This window comes from Penicillium subrubescens (genome assembly GCF_028828155.1).
Source record: "Penicillium subrubescens strain IBT 31985 chromosome Unknown utg000005l_segment0_segment0, whole genome shotgun sequence".
NCBI lineage: Eukaryota > Fungi > Ascomycota > Eurotiomycetes > Eurotiales > Aspergillaceae > Penicillium > Penicillium subrubescens.
In genome coordinates, this window is record NW_026643155.1 from 2,783,919 (window position 1) to 2,807,965 (window position 24,047).

The window sequence follows — 24,047 nt, forward strand, 5'->3', positions numbered from 1 at the left end:
GTTGTTTCCTATTTACTTGGCATTTGATGAGTTATGGGCGTGATATTTAAGGACCAGGCGCTTTCATTCCTCGAATTTGTGAGGATTATACTTACAGTATCTTCATATTCGAAATCTACAGATCAAGTACAGTTCAGCAACATAAGAAAATCACGCTCAATAGGGTGAAAATTTTAGCCAAGCGGGGACCTAACGTCCCAAACGCAGATCATGCTCATTCAGTGGATGTTCTTTCCCACCTTCGACATTAAATTATACAGAGATATAGGTATACGGAATATTTGGATCATGCCGCTAATCATAAAGAGAGAAACAAAACATATTCTCTCTCACTTCCTGACTCGCCGGACATGACTGACGAGGTTCTCAATGACACCCTCAAATGCCTCCTTCTCGCTGACTAGGCCATCCCGGCGCTTCAACCAGTACTCTAATACCGCACTGGCGCGCAGGGTGACCTGCTCCAACTCCGAGACGTGCAGTGTTAACTCTGAGTCTGTCAGGCCGTTGAGCGCGGCGTCCGTGGTCGCGCACAGCCGGCGGACTGAGGGGAGGTCTAGTTCGGGAGCCGGGGCCGCGCCGCGGCGGGTGGTTTTCGAGCGAGTAGGGGCCTGCCCTGTTGTAGCCGAGTCGTCATCCTCTTTGCGAGATTGGTTGTGAAATGGGGTCGTGGTCCCTGAGTTGTCGAGGTCGATAGAGGGGAGAACGAGCTTCTTTTGTTTGGATGCAGGTAGGATCTCGTCTAGATCGACTGGGACGCCGAGAGAGACGAGGAAGAGTCGGCGGATGCGGGATTTGACCCAGTTTTGTGGTTGGAGGGGTGGTGGTGCTACGAGCTGCGACCATAGAGAGAGACTGCGCTCTGTACTGAAGATGGCTGAAGCGTCGGGGATGGGTTCGACGGGTGGAAGGGAGCTGAGGTCTTGGGCGGCGGGGAGAAGGCTGTCGAGGGTGCCTTGAAGGGCTGTGAGAAGTTCGGAGGTGGAATTGAAGTTGTCAAAGTCGATGAGAGGGGGCTGATGGAGGTGTACAATTAGTAACCAGTCTGTAAATCTAGTTTATCAACAACTTACAACTGATATGGATACTGGAGGTTGTTGAGGGATAGTGCTGCCAGCTGTAGCGGCGTCCTCAATCACCTCGGGCTCTTGGAAGCCATCGTCAAAGTCGTCAAAATCACCAAAATCGTCGTCGCCCATGCCACCCTGCTCCTCCACGAATTCGTCGAAATCGTCTCCAAAATCGTCCTCGTCATCTGCCCCTTCAAAGTTATGCTCTTCTCCGTGATCTGGCGGAGGACTATCAGATATGTTCTCCACTGTGTCAGGCACTGCATCGCTTGGCGATCTTTGATGAGCACGTGGTGGTGATGGTAGCTCATCTTCGGCGGGTATAGTGTCCACTCGAGAAAGCCGCGTCTCAGGAATGGATTGATTGGATGAATTGGAGGCGCTGGAGTCTGGAGACTCCCGATCCGCCACTGGTGGTGGGAGAACGCTGTCCAAGTCGTCGGAGGCCTTAGTCACAACGTCGGGCACGGCATCTGCCTGGCGCTTTTCATATGCTTCCGTGCCTGGGACCTCGCCATGGCTCGGCGATTCTGGATCTACTTTTTCCACGACTGTTCGCGGGATTGGGGAGCCGCCTGGGGCCAAGGGTCGGTCCTGCGACCCCGCTGGGGAGGGATCCCTGCTGGGTGAAACTTCTGGGACCACTTCAATCTCGTCGGGCACTGCATCTTGTCCCCGTTTCTCGTATGCTTCTGTGCCGGGCACTTCGCCGTGTTGGGCGCTGTCGTCGACTCGCTGTACTCGAGTTCGTGGGACAGGGGAAGCACGACCAGACTGTGGGCTTTTTGTTTGTAGATTTGAGTGGCCTTCGCTGGCATCTGAAAAGTGTTCCTCGTCGCTGTCTGAAGCTACTATAGTTAAAATCGGTCTTAGCTTCCCTCCAATTCAAGTGACGTAGGGGGAGTTTTGGAGAAAATAACATACTATGGTCCTCAGCTCCAGGGTCCTCCTTCTCAATGGTCTTGCTTGGGGGTTGAAGATGTGTGGAAGGATCGGGCAGCGCATCCGACATGATTGCTGGGTATAATTTAAAGCTGGGACATGGGATGAAGTTAGGGAAGAGGTGGAAAACGGGAGAATGACATGCAAAGTAGCAAGTTAGTGTGTGTAGCGCGAGAGTGACGACGTTGGTACCCTGCGATCGACTCGAGTCCAGAACACGCAGGCCTCAGGCACACATGGAGGCTGTTGCTATGCCTGAGGAAGAAGGCAGCCGCGAGCGCGTAACTTCAAACTCCTGCCCGATTTATTATTGCCCAGCATCAGTCCTGTCCCGAAGCTCATCCTCACCACTCACACTCTGGGTTCCAATTCTTTTATTCAAGCGCGAGAATTGCATCGCCTCTCTTGGACCATTGACCTCTTTTGCAGGTTCCTCCTGCTCTCTGCGCTGGTCGACGGCCCCGTTCCCTCTGTTGCTTTTTCACCCAAGCCCAACCTTGCCGGTTCCCTCTGATCGTCACAACACATCACCATGTCCTTCACCTTCGGCGGTTCAGCTCCCGGTGGAGCTTCCGGCACCAATATGTTCGGCGCAGCTGGCAATACCTTCGGTTCCAACAATCAGACTAGCTCAAACACCGGATCAGGTGGTGGTGGACTTTTCGGAAATGTAGGAGCCACTGCCAGCAGTGGAAGCGCTTCCCCTTCGTTGTTCGGCACAACTTCTTCAGGAGCACAGACTCCCTCAATGTTTGGAACTGCTGGTGGCGCTACTGCTGGAACTCCTGGAGCATCCTCGGGCTTCTCTTTCGGCTCGAATCAGACCACTGGCTCGACTACTCCCGGACAGACAGCTAGCAGCGGAATGTTTGGCGGCGCTGGAGCTGCAAAGCCCTCAGGTAGCTTGTTCGGTGCCGGCGCTTCGTCATCTACACCTGCCCCGGCCAGCGGTTCTCTGTTCGGTAATACCTCAACTACTCCCGCTGGTCCTCCGCCGGGATCAAAGCCAGCTTCGCTCTTTGGAGGACAGAATGCCGGCTCTTCTACTACTCCGTCGTCCACCACTGCTCTCTCTTCTACCACACCAACCACCTCGCAAACACAGCCATCCGGCGGCTTCTTCGGAGCTGGCGCTACACCCGCGGCCTCAAAGCCTCTGGGCTTCGCCCCGGCTCCGTCGGGCGGTAATCTGTTTGGCAATGCCAGTAAGCCAGCCGAGTCCAGCACTCCCAGTGCCACCGCGGCACCGGCTTCCAAGCCGCTGTTTGGACTTGGAGCCGCAGCGCCCTCCACCGGCGGTGACACAACTCCCAAGCCTGCGTTCTCTCTAGGTGGAACACCCTCTACTAGCGGTGGCGCTCCCAAGTCTGCATTCTCCCTGGGTGGAACTCCCGCTACCAGCGGCGAGGCACCCAAGTCTACATTCTCCCTTGGCGGAGCTCCCGCTCCCAGCGGCGAGGCACCCAAGTCTACATTCTCCCTTGGTGGAGCTCCTGCGGCGACCCCGTCCACTGCTACTCCACAAAAATCTCTCTTCCCCAGTCTTGGAGGGACCACATCTTCGGCCACTCCGTCATCTACAGCAGCCGCGCCTGCCGGAGGCTCTCTCTTCCCTAGCTTGGGCGGGGCTAAACCTACCGCTGCTGCTACGCCGGGCACTCCGGCTATTACTACTGCCGCCGCTGCTACCCCTACTACCACGCCTGCCGCTGCCCCAAGCCTGTTCCCTAAGCTCGGTGGTGATAAGCCTTCCACCCAACCCGCTACTACCACTGCCTCGACGGCAGCGCCTGCTGCGCCGGCCTTGGGCGCAAATACTACCACGGCAGCTACCACAGCAGCCGGTACTGGCGCGGCTGCTCTCGGTCAGTCCACCACTGGCCCTGCTCCCCCGGCTCAGTCTCGCCTAAAGAACAAGACCATGGACGAGATCATCACTCGATGGGCGACGGATCTCACCAAGTACCAGAAGGACTTCCGTGAGCAAGCTGAGAAGGTTGCCGACTGGGACCGTATGCTGGTGGAGAATGGTACCAAGGTTCAGAAGCTGTATGGTAACACAGTCGATGCTGAGCGCGCTACCCAGGAGGTTGAGCGTCAATTGGCATCAGTGGAAGGCCAGCAAGACGAGTTGAGCTCATGGCTTGATCGATACGAACGCGAAGTCGATGAGATGGTGTCCAAGCAAGTGACCCCTGGTGAACAGGGTCCCGATCAAGAGCGAGAGAAAACGTGAGTGATAGCTTTCCTTGGATTGTATGTTGTCTCACGAATCGGCTAACTTTATTTTTGAAATTAGATACAAACTCGCCGAGAAGCTCTCCGAGCGTCTGGATGAGATGGGCAAGGATCTCACCAGCATGATCGATGAAGTCAACGGGGCCTCTGCAACTATCAGCAAGACCAACCGGGCCGATGAGCCAGTAAGTTATTTGCCGCCACATCATTACCATGACCCTCATGCTGACGCTTACAACAGATCTCTCAAATCGTCCGTATCCTCAACTCGCATCTGTCCCAGCTGCAGGTCATCGACCAGGGAACCTCAGAGCTGCAGGCCAAGGTTGCTGCTGCCCAAAAGGCTGGACAGTCCATCTCCTCGCGCCTGGGTTACGGCTATGCCAGCCCTATGGGCGGTGGCAATGCTGCCGATGATTTCTACCGCTCCTACATGGGCAGACGGTAGAGGAACGATGTCATGGGTGTCTTAATGATTGTTTGATTACGGGGTACCAAGACCAATTTAGCAACGGGAAAGGATTGTTTTGAGTTGGTTATTCCAATCGTGCACTTTGCCTTGGGATGTCCGAGGCTGAGCTGGTATCCTGGGGGGTGCTTTGTGTTTGTTGTATATCTTTGGACTGGGTTAGGTCCTTTGGTTTCTAGTCAGGCAGATGGGGCGTAATTCAAAATATTCGGCACGCTCTATCCATGATCGGCCAGTCTTTCTGAGTTCTAGTTCTCCTTTTTAGGCAAACATAATTTCTAAGCTGTTTCGTAGGAATTTGAGGGCTGAGATATGATGATGTGGAAATCGGCAAGTATCCAACTTCAACACCTGTAGTGTGTTTTGACCTTTTGGTGGCTTGTAGTTTGCACCTCGCTAGCCAGTATGACAGATATGGGAGGATCAAGATCATCCCTAGTGTCTGATCCTCTTCATGGTCTCCTTGACTTGATAGCACATGCTTGTTTCATCGCCCCTTCATCACTAGCAACTCGGTTTTTCCGCCACGCCTTATAGATGACCCGATACCAGCTTTTGTTCTTGGCGGCCACAGCCTCTACCCGCTCCTTGATTGGCTCCCAGGATGTAGGGAACTTGAAAAGGGCAAGTGTGAGATACTGGATTGGCTTGGGCTGCAAGCCGTAGTCTCGATGAAGTTATCTATTTTCTCCTCTGTTTAAGTCTCTCTCTTGATGATGCCCCTAAGTAGGAAATGTGCAAGGTTAGGCTCGAGTCGGGCCCCTAAGCCCCGTCGTGTCTGATATCCCAGGGGATGTTTTGTGTTTGTTATATATCTTCAGACTAGGTCTGGTCCATTGGTCTAGTTACGAAAGCAGAGGATGGGACAATTCCAAATCTTCGGTCTGTTCGTTATCAGTGCCAGTCTTCCTGAGTTTTTCTTTTCCTTTCCAGGCGATCCTAATCTCTAAGCTCTTCCCTGCGGCTTTCTGGGCTAATATGACAATGTGAACATTGACAAGGACCCAACTTCAACACGAGTGCCGGCGGACTTTGAGGTCGAGGTTTCTTGCACGATACATACCCCCAAATAAGCTTCGATTTTCTGTGTCTCAAAGTACCTTTTTTTTTTTTTTTTTTTGTAAACGTCTTTTGAACCACATTCTTGATGACCGCCGGGCCTTGGATATAAATCGGGAGCTCAAGCAATCTGGTGTTAGTTAAAAATGGTCCAATATAGCCGCAGGCATAGTTACTTTGTTACAAAGTACATGCCAGAATACTTCACAGCGTTTGTATGAGGAATCCCAGTTCCACAGCAGTTTCATAGTGACTATCATGTCAAGATCCTTGTAAAATGGGGCACTATAGGATTATGCCAATTCTCAGGACACAAGGCATACCCTAGTATGCCCTAATCCCACAAGTTTGTGTATCCCAATGTCAAAATTCCCGATTAGGAAGGGCCTGAGGCGCTGCTTGGGGCTAGTATGAGTTACGGGATTCTCGCTGGCGGTGGAGGGCAAACGGATATCCCGTTTAGGCAGGCACGATAATCGCTATGGAGGCAAGGACGACCAGACAACGCCCTGTTTGGGAATAAGGGCTTTCCTTCGCCTTGCCCCGGAGGGTATAAATACTTATTCCCCTCCTCCCAAACTTCTTCTTCTTCTTTCCTCCCCATCTCTCCACTCCCCCAAGGTCTTGGCCTTCGTCCTCCACTTGTCCCGCCTGCCACTCAACCTTATTTGGACTTCAACTGAATATGTCCCTTCCATCAAAGCCTCTCTTCTCTTCAAGGCTTACACCTTTTCACAACATCCTCGGGTCTCTCGTCCTTTCTCACGGCCTGCCATCTATCTGAAGGTCTTCCTCATCACCATTGCCGTGCCTCAACATGTTACCTCAACCCTTTGACGCTGTCCTTCCATCTGTTGTTCATGTCTTCACGGCACGTCAACACCGTGACACGTCTACATGGTCTCATATCTCCATGGCATATCAACACAACATAACATGTCCACACGGTCTCATATCTCTATGGCATCTCAACACAACATGGCGTGTCTACGGACTCATACCTTCATGGCCCTCCATCATATCATTTGATGACTTGAAGATTTAAGCGCCGCAGGTAAGAACCTTATTCAAGCTATTCCCCGTTGACTCATTCGGATTGCTAACGATCTTCAATATAGGAGCCTACACTAGCGTTCTTGAGTGAATCTTGACGACCATGAACTTGGTGTCGAGCCTGTGTAGGGCATGGATGACCACATGTCTCCATTGCCACACATCTCAGCCTCCTCATTTGCAATCTTCTGACAGATCAGCTGACTCTCTTAGGACTCCACGTTTTCACCTTCACATATCGATCTTCAATCACTGTCTCAATTTTTGAGACCTGCATCAAACCTTCTGGCCTTGGCTTGAATCCTCTCTTGAACAGGCGTCACGTAGCTGTGAACTCAGTTTGCGTGTCAGGACAAATTCAAGGGAGCTTTGAACCAACCCAGTGCACAATAAATCTACCACGCCAATGACACCTCAACACATCCCGCTTCTTTATCGATCGCCTTTGAACTCCCACTTCCGCTTCGACCTCGATACCTTCTCGCTGGCTTGACTCGATTTCCTCTTGAACAGGCGTCACGTAGCTGTCAACCCAGTTTGCGTGTCAGGACAAATTCAAGAGGGGGTCGGATCAAGTCTGCACAACAACAAACCTACCACACCAATGACAACACGACACATTGATCTTAAATCACTGTCTTCATTCTCACCTCATCATCTTGGCTCGACTTCCTCTTGGACAGGCGTCATGTAGCTGTCAACTCAGTTTGCATGTCAGGACAAATTCAAGAGGTGATCGACCAAGCCAAACACCTCTCGCCCACCACAACAATATCAACTTTACCCTTGGCCACTGCAACAACGCTGCTGGTCCTATGAATCCATCTGGTCTATCATTCATTCAAAACGTACACGGCCTGGCTTATGAAAAGAATTTCCATATCAAATCAAACCAATAAACAGCCATGATACTCCCTGCCACTGTATTCTCCCACATCCAGTAGTTCTATCTTCGTATGAATGAGTACGTACTAGCCTGTACTTGCTGGTGTTCAACGCCAACGTTTTCCGCATCCTCTAAGCCGCAAGCGAATAGGTTCCTAGTCCGAGCGCATTTTCTAGCGCTTTGTCTTCAAGCAAAAATCCCTTACAGCGGGCATCACACGACGACCATGTGGCGCACACTGGCCAGCTCACAGCGACTCGTGATGTCCTTTGGAGATTTGCCAGAAACCCTCTCTCTCTTGGGGGCTTAAAAGATCCATTTGCGAACCAATGAAGCCCGCCTCTAATAGTATGAGGTCCAATCTTGCATCCCCACTAGGCTGGGGGTGGGGCCCCTCCGAAGGTGACTAAGCCCTGCCAGGATGGATGTCCAGGGCGCAACCGTCATCCCCATTTTCCCCGCATCGAAACTGCCCTGAGCCCATTTTGTCGTTCCTTACGTTGTGCTCGTTGTGGTGTTCGCATTATTTTTATAGAGGAGGGGTGTGCGCTGAGTTGTGTGGCAGGCATTTCACCCTCTCTACACACAAGATGGTCCGCTTGTCCATGTCCCACGCCCCAGCCGGGCTATCGTGGCCCTCGCTTTATATCATTGTGTCACTGTTCCTTCTCTCCTTGGTGACCGTGGCCAATGCGCTGGCGTATGAACCACAGAAACCTCTCGCCGGGACTGGGATACCACCGGAGGGTTCTTCTTCCACCTTTGACAATTTGTCTGCCGAGGCCGATCTCGGAGATGGCGATGCGACAGGACCGTTGAGCTGGGCGCGTCCCGCTGAGACGCTGCAGTATCTTCTTGACGCGTTGAATGTCATGCAGGATGAATACTTTGTGCTATGGCTAGGCACGTGGCCATCTAGCATCGATTGGACCGCTGCTGTTTTGGGGACACATGTCGCAGCCACGCTATCTTCATTCTCGTCCAGTGGATTGGACGTTGTTGAGGACGAGAAATCGCACGAGGCTTCCTTCCTTGCATTTGAAAACACCATTAATTACTTCTTCAGCCAGACAAGTACATTCTACTTCGGCGAGAATGCTTTCAGTCTGCGGAACCAGGCCTACGACGACATGCTCTGGGTGGTGCTGGACTGGCTGGAGAATATCAAGTTCCAGGACTTGCATTCGAACCTCTACTATTCCACATCCAACGCCTCTTCGGCAAATGCCTCGTCGCAGGGCTGGTATGGCACGCAATTCCGTGATGCGGCAGCACACCGAGCGCGGATCTTTTACGAGCTTGCCTCGGCTGGGTGGGACAAGACTCTCTGTAACGGTGGGATGATTTGGAATCCCACTCTGATACCTTACAAGAACGCCATCACCAATGAGCTGTATATCTCTGCCAGCATTGCGATGTATCTCTATTTCCCCGGCGATCCTATCGACGCGCCATTCCTCGCCAATTCTCAGAACAAAGCACCCACGCAGCGATACCCTCACAATCCTGTTCATCTCAACGCTGCCATTGATGCCTATAAATGGCTCAAGAACTCCAACATGTCTGGTCCCGGTGGCCTCTATGCCGATGGCTTCCACATCAGCGGCTGGCGTAGCGCAGCGCAGCCGGGATCACGCAAATGCGACGTCCTCAACACGATGGTGTACACTTACAACCAAGGTGTCGTTCTCAGCGGGCTGAGAGGTCTCTGGCTAGCCACCGGCGACCAGGACTACCTACGCGATGGCCATGAGCTGATTCACAAGGTGCTGCGCGCTACTGGATGGCCGAATACATCCTCTGTGAGATGGGCCGGTCTTGGCCGAGGCGGCGTACTGGAAGATACATGCGACTCCCATGCAAGTTGCTCGCAGGACGGGCAGACCTTCAAGAGCATCTTCTTCCACCACCTGGCGGAGTTCTGCCGGCCTCTGCGGCAACAGGAGGTATGGTTCTTGGAGAACGAGAAACGGCAGCCCGTTGCCGAAGAGGGATGGGATGAGGTGTTTGATCGGCACCTACAGCGTTGTCGTGCTTACGGGCCTTGGGTAGAGCATAACGCGCGGGCTGCGCTGGTGACTGTCGACGATGATGGTAAATTCGGTCAGTGGTGGGGTCTACCGTTCCAGCAGTTCGTGGTCTCGAGTAATATCGTGAATAGTAGCACTCTCCCTCCTGGCGCGGTAGACTACCGTAACGACGGGTTCGATGCAGATGCTGCGACTGGTGGTGTACCGCGAGACTTCAACGACCGGGGTCGTGGTCGCACGGTCGAGACGCAAGCCGGTGGTGTGGCTGTCCTGAGAGCCTTGTTGCAATGGCAGACCAGTGATGCTCTTTTATGATTACAATGACTTTCTCTGGGTTGGGCGGTTTTGGTGACTGTATATCCTTCTCAATGCGTGTCTGGGGCGCTTTGGGCGTTTTGTATTATAGCATTCATTATCATTCTTCGTCTGGACATTCGTTCAATCATGGCCGTAACGCTTTTCTCTCCAGTACCTTGCACAGAAGCCACAGTTTCACGATCTACAGCTCGCCACACGATAGATGTACACGTAAAGAGTTGCCATATCCATATGCGTGCCATATGTATGAACTATCCTGACATGCACGGGTTACCTCTCACCAGCCTCCCTTCTCCCCACATGCAATCCAATCAACCCCTGGCCAAATCGCGGTCCAACCAAGCGTAAACCTGCACCAAACTCGTTCATATCAAGTTTCCCATCCACTCACAATCACCCCTGACAAGGAACATGTCTCCATCTCCCCAACAATCAATCTTACCTTAATCTGCCCTAGTCATGTAAACCAAAGACATTCCCAACTCTCCAGACAAAACCATTCCAATAGATCGCCCACAGCGGAGCCAAGCTACCACATTCCACGCCTCCCGCAAGCTCCACAGAAGCTACGGAACACTACATTACCCCCGGGGACGCTCCTCCCAAGAAGTCCAAAACAAGGATTCAGATCTAACAACAGGATTGTTCGACCGATGGATCTGCATTGGTGGGACATGGATTTTCGCTTGTTTGGGGCATTCTGGGTGACGTCTTGAGCCTCTTGATTAGGTAGGGTATGGCCGGCCGGGATGGTACATAGGGGGTGTTTTGTAATTGGACTGGATAAACGTGTTTGATTTGAATTTTGATTGTTTACTGGTGGTTGCTGGATATCTATGCATCATTGCATTAGACATAGTTCTACTGTAGGTAGATAATTATTCTGCCTTGGGATGGTTATCGATGTTGAAGGAATTTGTACCTAGTGATTTATGGGGATGATTTTTACAGCTACTGTAGTAGTATGTTGGAACTACTGATCTTGGAAAGATCCACTCAGATAGGTGACAATAGTATTTGACAGCTTGGCTGGCTGAAACAGAGCAACAAAGGGGCTCTTTACGGAAAACGGGAACTCGATAACATTCCAGAGGGCTGATGCAGTTACAGTTAGTATATTAATCATGTTCCGCAAGCGGCGGAGTTTTGATGGACTCCCGCTGACATACTATGCGATCATAGGGGGGACCTGTAGCTGCAATTAGCTTCTCCGACATCTAAATTTTTTTTTTTAAAATAGATGACACTATTTATACAGGCTATATAATTACCACATGATCAAGTGATACTGTATGTTGCTTGACTCGCATCATGATACGTAGAAAGAAGAAACTCAAAGAAAAAGAAAAGTACCCCCCACTTTCAGGCACACATCCACGCCAAGAAAACCAACCTTCCGATACGGAACTACAACGGTCAACTCTAGTATGTACTGTAAGTCTGTAACACCCAAACTGAATCTCGGACAACGTCCATAGAGCATACAGTATGTACACTACATACGGAGGTACTGTACTATTGTAAGCCTGTACCAGTTACAAAGAACAAAACCCGCAATACCTCACTAAATCGTCCCACTCTTCGAGCACCATTCGCAAGCCCAATTCCCACACATCTCATTGGATAGGAAAGAGAGCCAAATATCCCGCGGCAAAGTGAAAAATAGTCAACCAGTCAGATAACACCAACAAGAGGAAATGAACCCACCGCCACTCTTTCATCGCGCGCCATCCGGGCTTAGCGTGACTTTTAAGGCCCTCTTCTTCTTTTTGCCCTGCTGGGCACTGTGGGCAGTGCCCCTCCCCCTTCTTCTCTTCCATCGAGGGTGTGCAATATTTGTCTAGGGGTGGAGTGGGCCAAGAGGCGAATCATTGGTGGTGGGCGACATGCAGATCGACAGGGTTGGTGCTCATCAGTACTCGACTTTGAGAGTCAGAGATGATAATTATGGGAGACCTTAGTTTATCGTGATGAAGAGCGATCGGGCAAGGATGAGGAATATGGATACGAGAGAGAGATGCCAGGAGAGTGAGAAAGTAAGCTTAGTAGTACCAGGATGCGACTGTGACTACTGTTAGCCTACTAGGGACAGCAACTACAATGGAGCTAGCAAGCGACAGTGACAGGCGTTGGCGCGTTACGTGGATGTCTCATCGTCAATAATAAGCAAGCGCCTCACGATTTGGTTTCAGTTGCCCCCGAACATTAAAGTCAACGTACTCACTATGGAGTAGACGTCAACGAGTCAATGACTGATCGCAAACTGCAAAGTACTGTAGTATACTTTTTACAACATACAGAGTATGTAGAGTAATCTTCTCATCGACTTCATGCAGGGCGTCCTCGAGCCCAGCGCACTGGACAATAGAAACTAGGCAGTCGGGGTACAGGACACTACCATTGCCCGCTCATGGCTTGTGGCTTTTCGTCAGCGCCGTCCTTGGGTGTGTACACGGAAGAATTCTCCATCGTGGGATGGAGGTGAAGTAAGCGCATCGTTGGTCCTCGTTTGGTGGAACCACCACAACCCGCATCAACGCAGTCACACGCCCCTCTCCTTTGAATTGTCACTGTCGGGCCTGAGCGTTCTCCCATTACAGTACGGAGGAAGAGTAGTCTCTTACACCTTGTCGCCTCTTAGTTAGGCTGTTAGGAGGTTAGGCCTTCTGACTACTCGGTTGCGGGGATTCAGGAACGACTGCCACTGGCTGTTTTTGGGGCGTTGAGCTCCGGTGGTCGAGAGGAGGAATAAAGTAGTAGAAGGAGGGGTGCTCGATAAGCTGGACTTGCTAGTGTTAAGTTGACACTGGACACCATTTTAGCTACTTAGTTAGTCAGTTGTACTATTGTCTCATAGAATCGGGCATAAATAAGACAGGATAGAAGAGTAATCCAGTGGATAACGACCGCCTACCTGCTAGAGGAGAGCCGATCGAGCATATTTACTGTAGCAATGATATTAATTCTCTGTATGAACGAACCGAAGCTACAACACATTTCTTCTTCGCACAAACACCAATAATGATGACCCGATGGGTCTATTTCTAATTCCTCTCCTTCCCCTGACCAGCACCAGCTGAATTTCCAAAAGTCTGGTTAACTCTTCAGCGCTTGAGTCTGAGGGTTCTGGTTGGAGTGAGAATTTTCCGATCGGTCACAATTAATTACACCATCGGGCGTCCCACTCGTCACGATTCTGATTCTGACTCTGATTCTGATTGCTCCATCTAGGGGCGCTTCACGATGATGGTGACTTTTTCTCCCTCGAAAAATTGAAATAGGGTTGGGACACCGACCGAAGCAAAGAAGTAAAGCGGTAAGTAAAACCTACTGGAAAAGCAAGCACTTCTCGTCGCGTGGTGCTCGCTAGATCGGGGGATATCCCGAGATATACTTACCTACTATTAACAATTTAACTGCAAACCGTACTCCCGATGCCGGCATCGGCAGGGACTGTCCTTCGCGCTTGTCCCTTCTTTTCTTTTCTTTTTCTCTCCTTAATTTTCTCATGGCTGTCCTCGTGCGGCGGAACAGTCTCCCTAGAAAAACTAATACGAAACTCGTGTGCAGCGATGATGGAGTGGCGTCGGCAGTTTTGATTCGAAATGCTGCAGCCACCGACAAGCCACTGCCGGCGATTGGGACCCATGAGTGTGGACGGTGGACTGTGCAGTGCTTTTGAAAGGTTGGGTCCTTGGTATGGAAACAATTTATATCAAGTCATCAATTCAAATTTAGAGTGGAGGGATGGGAGGGAAATGTTTGGGTGCCCAAACCAAATATTCAAAAGATATGGGTTGATACCGACCAGAGTTGGGTTTGGTGGGTTTGGATTCGCTAATTGCCGATGCGAATTCATGGAAAGTGAACGACCCCGTGACCAGTTTCCCATCCGATGCGTTTATACTCCAGTTCATACAGTTTGACGGTGTGATCTGTAGTCTTTAATTGGATATAGGAAGTATATACTCGATCCAACAAAATAAAGCATACTGAATGCTCGAGTCATCGTTCCATTGATTACGTTCAATATGCTCCGTACAGTACCATCATGTCCCCCATTACTATGATTCTCTCTACTAAATCCATCCCAGTCCTAGTCCCCCCTTCAAAGTGGGACACCCTCAGCCGTAACGGCGTTGAAACCTTTCTTCAACCCAGGTTCTGCTTAGCACTCTCATCCTCCTCCATAGTGGAGCGATGAGAAATTCTGGGGATCGGCACACACGATAACCCCTGCCTAGTTTCACTTCTAGAAATGGTAATCCAACCACCGATCTGATCATCTGTCAAATAATAATCACAAATTTTAATGATAATCATCATAATCCATCACCATCAGAGTTAGTCGCCCCCGCCTCTTGGTCGAACCTACAGGAATGGATCGTCCGGACCCTTCGCCCAAGCGCCCGTCTGTTGTTCGCTGGCTGGAAATCTCGGGCGCGTTATTGGTGCGAACTTCTCCGCTGGGGTCACTGAACGCGGGATATGAGTCTATCGGACGGCAAGATGGGATTTGTTGTTTCGTTGTTGGGGGTGTTCAGCTGGGATGGTGCAGAGATTGGGAGTATGGATGAAGAATGATAGGGAGGAAGGATAGATTATGGGAGAGTATTGTATGTCATATTTGGAGTAGTCTTGTCTGCTTTACTTGAGCAGTATTCCATACTACTATTTCTGTATACGCTTTGTCCTATCAATCAGATCAACATCAGCACAATACCTTCGTTATCAGACTGAGCCCTTGACCAGCAGGCTTGAGGATTTCTAACGAAGTCCATCTCCGTGACCTGCCCTATCTGATGTATATTTCTTGTTTTGATCATGATTATGATGTATTCAGCGTCCATGTACTTGTTTATTATCATTACGGTATCCGACGCACAGAATGTGATCCCGGAAATGGTTCCTTGGGTCCACGGGCGTCAGGATCGTCCTCCGTCGAAATTGTGGTCCTGGGAAGGAACCAAAGAAAGAAAGTTCCCTTCTCCGTTCACCGCAAAGGAAAATATAATATGACTCGGTATTGTAATGATCAACGTCAAAATTCGATATTTTGGTCTTTTGAAATGTCTATCTTTTTCCGAAAGGTGAAGAGAGAAAAAATTCGTCTATGATCCATCGGCTTCTGATTCCGCGTATCCCTTGCCCCAAGTTTTGATCTGCCGAGTCACAGATCATGTCTAATGGCTTACTTAGTACTCTCCTGCAGATGTGTCTAACGTACAGTAAAGTATACAATACGGAGTACTGATCTGGGGTTGCCACCATACCACAGCAACGATGTCATCAAGCGACGTTTTTTCTTCCCGTGTGTGGCGCGGTTCAGCGGTAACCAGCCGGGGAGGGGGGCTGGTTGTCTCCGTATAAACTCCCGAGATGATCGGAGCCAGTCAAATGGCGTCATGCCCACTTGTTGCGGCTCGATCGACATTGCATAGCGCCCCCCCCTCTCTCTTCGTGGGACCCCCCTGTAGTTCTGAACGCTGAGAGGTGGAGGAGTTGCTCATGATGATGCTCCAATTCGTGTTGTCCGAGGATGCAAGCTATTCGCTCTTCTCCCATAATCATATGTACCCATACATACACAGGCTTTTCTTTCTTTCTCTTTGCTGCAAAAGAGCTACCAATTATGATGCCTCACTTGTGTTTCAGGACGTAGTGGTCAAAAGTACCTTTTTTGCTTTTCTCCCTAGTTTCCGTGATCCCCGATGCCCACCAGCGCGTCAGAGCCATTCCCGGTTTCGATTTTGGGGGGAAGGAAGGGAGAGGATTGGTATGTCCGAATAATGAGCTGTATAGTTAGAGTACGTATTCGGCAGAGCATGGACTGACTCTGTAGTTACGGAGTCCTCCGTGCAATGATGCTCATCTCTGTAATGATGAATGTCAATCTTGCAATGTACGGAGAGTTACCGGTTTGGTCCGTACTCCGAATGGATGTACGGTCGGCACGATATCCCCGGATCCAGGACGGAGGCAAGCGAGACACGGGGCGGCTGAGATGCGCGGCTCTTCCGAGAGCTAAGAAGGAAGAAGATAAGTCTGTCAAATCAATATCTGCCTGGGAGGCAATATTGATGATGAATCACCAACTACTGAGGAGGCGCGGTTGTCGTCTGAACTTTGACAGTACCTAGTTTGGGTGGCTCACGGAGCTCAGCAGAGCGCCTCCGTAGGGCATGTTTAGCCTAACAGCTTCCAGTTTGTTAGCTTATTTTCGCCTGTTTAGCGGAACAGACTTGCCAGGCTTGGGTAAGGGGGGTGGACCAGGAAGGAATACGTGTTCATCAAGGTTCGGTAAAAACTCACGCTACCCAATTTCTGCCACTCTGGCGGTGGAGTTGTTGCGATCAGTCACGCTCGTTGGTTGGTGAAGTTGTTGTACACTCAAGGGGTGGGGACCCGTTTCGAGTAATGGATGAGCAGTCAGTTCCTGGCAGGTTGGCAGCAGCGGCAGAACCAGTAGAGGCAGTACTGTAGATACTATGGATTTTCGACGAACCCTGCAGGGTAGCCGGTGGAGGACAACCTGACAAGAGGGGGAGATGGATGGCAGCAACAGAGCAGCGGTGAATGCGGCGCGGTAAGATACCGTGACCAACTACAGTATGAAGGACATATTATTGAGTACTCCGGTTGAAGTACTTGATTCGACTATCAAATTCTCCAGTACGCAGTACTCCGTAGTCATACTTACCTTGTGCTTTCTTAACCTTCCTAATTGTTCCTCATCTTCACGAGTTCAATCATCAACTCACCACTACTCCTCCGTCCTCTCCGTGCCCACTGCCAAACTACCCTAAGTAACACTACTCGAGTCCCCAGTAACCAGTCATATCCATACAACCTCCTCTTGCTTCAAACCCTCGGGGCTAAACCCGTTCGTTGGTTAGTTCGGAAGGTTCCTGGCTGCTTATAGGTAGACCCGCGGATACCTTTCCCCGCTCAGCACCCTGTTCGACCCTCTTTTCGGTGTCGCTTCCATGGAACTCGTAGGTTCTTCTGCTAGTCCTAAATGGGCCCTATGGTGATTGTTTGGTGCCTTTTCTATGGAGTACATATCCACCCGAGTGGAGTTTGATTAGTGCCTTTTTTTCCCGACTGCTGGTTCTGCTGGTTTTCTTCCTTTCTTTGCCCCTTAGCCACCGTGTAAGTGGTTTAGTTCTCCATAGTGGACGATGGGACTATCGAATTTCATGGTTAAATGGTAAAGGATCATGACTGACTGCTTAGGATACTCTCCGTAACTTTTCCCAGGTTAATCTAATAATCTGGATAATATTAATTGACCTTTGTTTTGTATATTAGCGTTTACAGAGCTTCGTCGAGTATGTCACTCATACTTAAGGCCCCACCCGACCGATATGAAAAAAAGGATCCCCGTATTATTACTTCCAATTGATTATTGATGTTAATTTGATTCAGATTATATCTTTACTCCATACTCCGGCACTCTGTAATTAAAATCATCATGCCCCATCGCATTAATATGACCGTACCAAACTAAAAGAGACCCAAAGTATGTGGCTGCCACGCGCCTCACGGGTTCATTTCGGAGGGGAGAGGGGGGGGGGACGATCAGCTAAAGGGACCTTCTCCTCCCCCCCCTCTCCACCAGTAGTCCACCTCCTGAAAAGGTGCTAAGATAGTCATGACCGCGCCAATCATTACAAGGTGCAGGTCACCATACAGGTACATCCGTAGCAGGGCTCCAAATGACAGTGAAGGAATGAGTGGAGTCCCGTACTTTTCGTACTTTCGTTCCCAGCAGGATGCACGACTGCAGGGCTTATGGAGTGCAGTAAAATATAGTAAAATAGAGGAGAAATAATACAGACATTTAGCACATTAGTGACTGTGCTCCGAATTGGGTGTATCTGCCGTGTCACCAGATTACCGTCCCAAATCAACTGCTCCTCCCCTTTAGTCTTTCGTTATTATCCACACTTCGGTAGCCGCCCTCCCAACCTTCCCAGGTCCAAGTCACGCGGTAATTTGGTAATGGCAATACCAACTCTCCCGTATTGGCAATAAACTCTCCAGTCGTGAGTTCCTCACTCTACTCTACTCTACTCTCTGCTCGTCAATCTGCTGTTCTTTTTTCCCTTCTCCCCTTCTTCTCTCCCCCAACGCCTTAATCGCCAAACCTCGATTTCCTTACCTTATTTCGACTCTCTCGACTCTCCCTCCTCTCGACTCGTCTGGAATTGTTCCTTCCCTACCGACTTCACTACCTGTTCCCATCACCCGAACGCTAAAAACACCCCGATACACCGCAAACGTTACAACTATCTCCACCAAACCATCACCCCCCCTCAAACATTCGCCTCTCCACCATTAAAGCACGACACCCTCCTGTCAACTTTTGCTCCAAACGCTGAGAACGCTTTCCATCTCGACTTGTCCTTCCACCAACTCTGCGCGCCCAAACAACCACCCGTTCAATCTGGCTCGTGGTTCGATTCCCACGCCCATCCTCCTTCGTTCCGATCCCCCCACCGACCCCGGTAGCTACCTCAAGCGTAACACAGATTTCTCGTCTGGGGTACATCGCTAGGGGTAGACCGTGGTCGTTCACAGTTCTCTCCGACCCGTGAAAAAAAAGAAAGAAGAAAAGGGAATCAGGACTCCTGTGTTGAACTCCTTTCTTCAATCTTCCACTCCTGTTTTTTCTCACCCCAAAACGATCGCTTGATCTCCCGGCTGCAACACCTAACCCCCGAGTTCTCAAAGAACAAATCGCCACGCTGGACCTCGCCAACTCCATCCTGTTCGACTGTGTCTGTTGCGAGCAACCACCTCTATGGCCACTGACATAGATATGCATGACGCCTCACCTGTGCCTACTCTGCCGCATCCTCACGACGGTGGCCGTATGCATATGTCCTCCCTGTCCTCATCTTCATCCATATCTGACGCCGAAACTGATCGCCGAGGCCGCTCTGAACGTCCGCGCATGGCGAGTCGCAAGCCATCTGCTTCCATTCTGGTTCCCCGAGATCACCCCGAAATTGAAATTGAAGAGGAAGAATTTCCTCCTGACGACGCTCGCGCTATGAGTCCCCGCCGTAATTCTGCTGATCTGGAGCGATTGGGCAAGGAGGCCCGCCAGACGCTTCAAGAGTGAGTGACCGTCAATTTTGAGCTGGACCCAAATCTGTCCGCCTTGACCAACCTGAAGCTAACTTTGATAACTACAGGCAAGCAAAGGCTCTCCAGTCCTCTCTCCAGGCCCTCGCCGAACGCATTGACGCAGTCAAGTCCGACCACGATAAGTTGGAAAACGAGAACAAGATCCTCCAGGACTACATCGGTGGTCTTACCCGCAATATGACCAAGAGCGAAATGACTCGCAGTACAAAGGCTCGAAAAGCCCAGAAATAAATCCCCTCGACCGATAGGTGTCGCAGGGGTTGGAGGAGTCGCAGGATGAATTGGAACACTCACTACGATTCTACGACTCGGATTTGATGACTACGTTCTCTCTTCGACTTCGACACGGGACTGATCTTGGGAGCCGCCATATTTTGTGATCTTCCACACCAATAACTACTTCAATACATTTCCGCCTAGCCCATTCACGACAACCATCAACTCTCCTCGAAAATTACGTGCTCGATTCCACGATGCTGAACTCGGAAGTCCTGGTCACCGGACTCCGAACTGCATAGCAGTCTCGCCTACTCGCCCCCACGGGACAACAAGGCGTACGAGGCTTTTCCCTGACATTACGGGTTGCCTGTATGGTACCAGGGGGCGTGTGTACATCTCTCCCTGATGGTTGTCGCCACTCGCTCACTTCTCCCGATGATGATTTTCGGCCACCCGACTGGATCGACTGGCTACCTACACAACATTTACATCTCCACATACAACATTCTCATGATCAATCTCGCCACAGAAGTTCGTCACCGATATCCACCGCCCTTTTGAGGTGGGACCGACCGTTGAAACCTGTCAGGTCGTCCCAGCACAAGTGCTTATTTACCCAAGGGGGCAACGGATGTTCGGTGACATCATAGCATATTTGGGGCTCGTCAAGTGGTCCGCCACTTGATTCTTGGCAACCTTGTTGTTCAAGGATCTTCCACCAAAACCCGGGGTCAGCCTTCGGTCGTATGTGCGACACGAATCTCACCCTGACACGATGTGATCTTCATTTTGGCTGGCAGATCGTCCCTCCAATCTTACCATTGTCAATACCTGTTCCACCTGGGCACTCACCCTTTTCAACCCCCAACCTCCTATCCCTACCTCCACCATACTCCCATCATTGTGACCTTACTCTTCCTCTCTCTCTTCGCGTTATATCATTCGGCGTTGTTTTTTTTCATTTCTCATTCTCACTTTTCTTTGATCTCACACTCACGGCGGCTCTCTGTGAACATTGGTTTCACTTGTACTTTTTTTTTTTATTATCGGATGCATAGCACCTTGGGCGTTTCGGGGACTGACTAGACTCGATTTGATTGAATGACTCTTTACCGGAGCCTGCACCTGATTATGTTTTCGTCGTCATATGGCATGGCATTGCATGGTCAGCAGCAGGACGGCGCGGAAAGTGGAAAGCATCTTTACCTGGGAGGGATGTTCTCTTTTCGGAGCAGTCCAGTGTTTCTTTTCTTGATTTTGAAATGTTTCTTTTACCTTTTCCTTCATTTCATTTCACCAATTTTGTCTTTTTCTCCTCATCTTGAATCACGTTTGTGTTCTCCTGAAAAGGAGTACAACACAAACGGGGTTTGAGTGAAAGGAGAAATGGCAATCCCATGTACATCTTCCAGCCACTTTTTGCAACTTGCAACTTGCATTCTTCTATTAAGCAATGGACTGCTTCCCCAAGAGAAACATTTCATACCAAAGAAGCCTACCATGCTATCCTCCAATAATTTGTTTCGCGTCTCCATTTGCAACTTTTTCTACTTACCCGGCTCTGACAAAGTACAGTCTTCATCAGCCTGCTTTGTCACCCGTCTATTTTTATCATTTTTTATCATTGCGGCTCTGTGACTATTACTGCTTCGCCTTGCCGTACCCAGGATTCCTGCGCATGTCTCTCAAGTCCCCATCCTTATGTTTTTCTTTTCTTTTTACTCTTGATCTCTGATGCACCGCACATCATACCCACGCTTCCTTGTCTGGTCTTGTTTTGCATGGGCTGGTTGCATGGTGGTTTTTATTCAGAGCAAATCCATAGCAATGGGAAATCAATACAAATAAAACAAATTACTTTTCTCCGTACATGTAGGGGCTTTATCGTTGTGTATGTAGTACAGGGTAGATGATGCGAACACAAAGCAAACAAAGGTAATCCCTTCAGAAACCCGTATGGGTTGTATTTGAATCATGTCTTAACCATTCGTTCTTTATGAGTCGGAAGCTCGGAGATATTGTACTATTGCGAATCCGACACGCCCTGTTCGTCAGCAGCTGCGTATGGAAGTAGGGATTCGAGATAAGGTTAGACAAAGAACTATGTAATGGATGGATGCACACTAGCTCAGCCTACCATATGGCATTGTGGGATCTGCTTGATTGTTATCTACGTCATCAGCGTCATGTGGAACCTTGGATCGTCTCTCGGCAATCGCCTTTCTTCATCTTTGTTGTTTGGGTGGATTGTCTTAGCCACTTGCGGATCTAAGGCTAGACATGGATCGATTTGTGCTACTGTCAAGTTAAAAGTAGATATCTAAAATTATGTATGAGTTAGTGTAGCGTGGTCGAAGCATGGAAGCAACACGGAACAATAGGAATGTCACCCGAAATGGATGCTGGCTGCAGGTAATGCATTTCTTGCTAGGCTTGAGGAATATGTATTTTTAGCATTATTTTGAATAAATGGCTCAAGTATGACCGGGAGATAGGCTTTAGGAGTACCGGAGGACTCCGACTAGTGAATTTGTATCCCATTTTGACCAGATAAGAACGAGTTCTATACATACTGCATCAGACACTGCATGTTACAAGGACAAATTATCTGAGATCTACGTACAAACAGAGAAGCTCAGATAGCCACATAATATCAAAACAGCCTTCTAAACATACCTGTTTTATGCGTCTTTTCAGTAACAGCTGGAAAGCTCGACACAGGTATCACCACGAATGACTTATTAGCAGCCTGAAACAAGCAATAGAAAATTGGAAGCGTAGGAGTCAAAGTCTTCGGGTCTCTGTCAAGATTGACCGAATAGCAGTTTCCTGATAGCTGGTTTTAGGCCTGGGACAATCTTAGTTTCCATGTAGTCTAGACAAAATAGTCCTACTGTATCCTGATAGAAAGGGACGGAGAACCAGGAAGACTCTATGCCACGAGATACTTCTAGCAATCAATAATTGGGAGAAACTTGAGCTTTGGACTAGATGCCAGGAACACAAGCTTGAAGACCATCGTAATGTGAATAGCCAGACAGATGAGGATCTTCGATTTCAATACACAATAGATTGAAATTCTTCCGGCAATACCACCAGCTATTGGTGCTTCAACCTTTGCGTTTAGGATGAAAACACACGGTCTAAAATATGTGACCTCCCTTGATCTCTAAAACGCTGTAAAAATGTAAGAAGCATATTTTCTGACGACCCCAAGAAAGTCTGCTCTATACTTATGCGTCTATATTGATAGAGATGATTGATTAAGTGGTTCACGTATTGAGCACACAGAGATCTATTTGCCCTGGTAAAGGAGTCATTTTTAAAGCGTTGACGGCCTTCTACGGGTTGATTGTCGGTCTGAGTAGGGTAAGTAGGTTGGTAAGATGGATCTTTATTGAAAGAGAGAAGCCCCAGCCTAATGTCCAGATCTTGAGAGATGACCGAGGACACACTATCTGGATCCTCATAACTAGTTACATGATAGGATCCTTGAGACAGACGCACCTTCCCGGGTGGGAGACGCGAGCTTTCTTAATTAAGATGCTAGCTTAGCACTCGTAATGCCTACTTCAAAGTTCATATGAATTTCAAGATGCATATCAACGACCCAGAATATGATCTCAAGTAGATCTTCTAACCATCCACTGGCACTATGCTCGTCTCCTGTTATCTATTATCCACGCTACGTTCGAGGTGTAGGTCGAAGTTGATCAAGTTCGTTTTGCACAGAAAATTCCCCATCTCCAATCCTACTCGGTACAAACTTATCAATCTCCTTCTGATAGGAGACTACTGCATCCGTGTTTCTGGGCTTGTTTGAGTTAGATACACACCACAATCAGGTGGTCTGGGAACATGGTATGGAGATTGTTGAGATAGAAGATCTTCCCTTTACATCCAGTCAGTTCGCTGTATGGAACAACGCCTCGACAGCACAGCCATAAAAAGTGTTATCCTGAGGCAATGGAACATAGTGAGCACTATTCTATCAGGATTGTCAGGGAAACTTTGTACTGTTAGGAGACAGACACATAGTGCCTATTTGATTGAAAGTGCTGTGACCGGTTCGACATCCATTACATTGGCCAAACATTGATGGACTCGGGCCTACTCAGACCCAGGTGAGAAAGACATGCAATATGGTAAGGTTATTGTGGTACCTCGCTCAAGGACAAGTCTACAAAGCTCGACCCAAGTTGAGCCCTAATTTTCGAGATACGAACTATCACCAAGAAGACTGACTGCATCAAAGCGATAACATAGATACCATACCTTTTTACCAACATATCGATGTACTGAGGGTAGTTGATCTTTATAAAAAAAACCACATCTAGCGAGTATAAAAAGCCACATGGCACAAATACGGAGGAGAGATATAGAGGTCAGGTCATAAAGAAGAAGGAAAAAAAGGAAGCATGGAAGAAAAGGCCCGGAGAAGAAAAAAAGCCAGATCGGGATCAGTACGAGGCCCTCATTGAAGTTCCTGATAAGAAAGCTGATTTAAAAAAGAGATTCTCTGTCCGTGTGTATGTGGTTGTGGGTTGGGGGATTTGGAGAGTGCGCGCAAAGGGGACTCTTTAAAGGGGAAGTTAAGAGGCAGGTAG

General features: G+C 49.4%; 4 protein-coding genes across 4 annotated transcripts; 3 read left to right on the forward strand and 1 right to left on the reverse strand.

The window, feature by feature from the left end:
• Positions 1 to 154: 154 nt before the first annotated feature.
• Positions 155 to 2,174, reverse strand: N7473_007526 (DUF5102 domain-containing protein). The gene is made up of 3 exons (XM_057153466.1): positions 1,995 to 2,174; positions 1,074 to 1,921; positions 155 to 1,016 (listed from the first exon to the last, which is right to left on the reverse strand). The coding sequence occupies exons 1-3, from the start codon at positions 2,080 to 2,082 to the stop codon at positions 330 to 332; spliced, it is 1,623 nt and encodes a 540-aa protein (XP_057007804.1). The 5' UTR covers positions 2,083 to 2,174; the 3' UTR covers positions 155 to 329.
• Positions 2,175 to 2,544: 370 nt separating this feature from the next.
• On the forward strand, positions 2,545 to 4,698 carry N7473_007527 (putative nucleoporin Nsp1; the record flags this gene model as incomplete). Its single annotated transcript, XM_057153467.1, has 3 exons — positions 2,545 to 4,244; positions 4,312 to 4,435; positions 4,492 to 4,698. The coding sequence occupies 3 exons, from the start codon at positions 2,545 to 2,547 to the stop codon at positions 4,696 to 4,698; spliced, it is 2,031 nt and encodes a 676-aa protein (XP_057007805.1).
• Positions 4,699 to 8,307: 3,609 nt separating this feature from the next.
• N7473_007528 (putative glycosyl hydrolase) lies at positions 8,308 to 10,062 on the forward strand (the record flags this gene model as incomplete). The annotated part of the gene is made up of 1 exon (XM_057153468.1): positions 8,308 to 10,062. The coding sequence occupies one exon, from the start codon at positions 8,308 to 8,310 to the stop codon at positions 10,060 to 10,062; it is 1,755 nt and encodes a 584-aa protein (XP_057007806.1).
• Positions 10,063 to 18,161: 8,099 nt separating this feature from the next.
• On the forward strand, positions 18,162 to 21,273 carry N7473_007529 (short coiled-coil protein). The gene is made up of 2 exons (XM_057153469.1): positions 18,162 to 19,191; positions 19,269 to 21,273. Exons 1-2 carry the CDS (start codon positions 18,872 to 18,874, stop codon positions 19,450 to 19,452), a joined length of 504 nt encoding a protein of 167 aa, XP_057007807.1. The 5' UTR covers positions 18,162 to 18,871; the 3' UTR covers positions 19,453 to 21,273.
• The last annotated feature ends 2,774 nt before the right edge of the window (positions 21,274 to 24,047 follow it).

Coding starts and splice junctions, on each gene's coding strand:
- N7473_007526 (XM_057153466.1), bottom strand. CDS start 2,082: ATGTCGGATGCGCTGCCCGATCCTTCCACACATCTTCAACCCCCAAGC. Junction 1,922..1,994: donor CCCTGGAGCTGAGGACCATA/GTATGTTATTTT, acceptor TTTTAACTATAG/TAGCTTCAGACAGCGACGAG. Junction 1,017..1,073: donor CTCCAGTATCCATATCAGTT/GTAAGTTGTTGA, acceptor CACCTCCATCAG/CCCCCTCTCATCGACTTTGA.
- N7473_007529 (XM_057153469.1), top strand. CDS start 18,872: ATGGCCACTGACATAGATATGCATGACGCCTCACCTGTGCCTACTCTG. Junction 19,192..19,268: donor GCCCGCCAGACGCTTCAAGA/GTGAGTGACCGT, acceptor TGATAACTACAG/GCAAGCAAAGGCTCTCCAGT.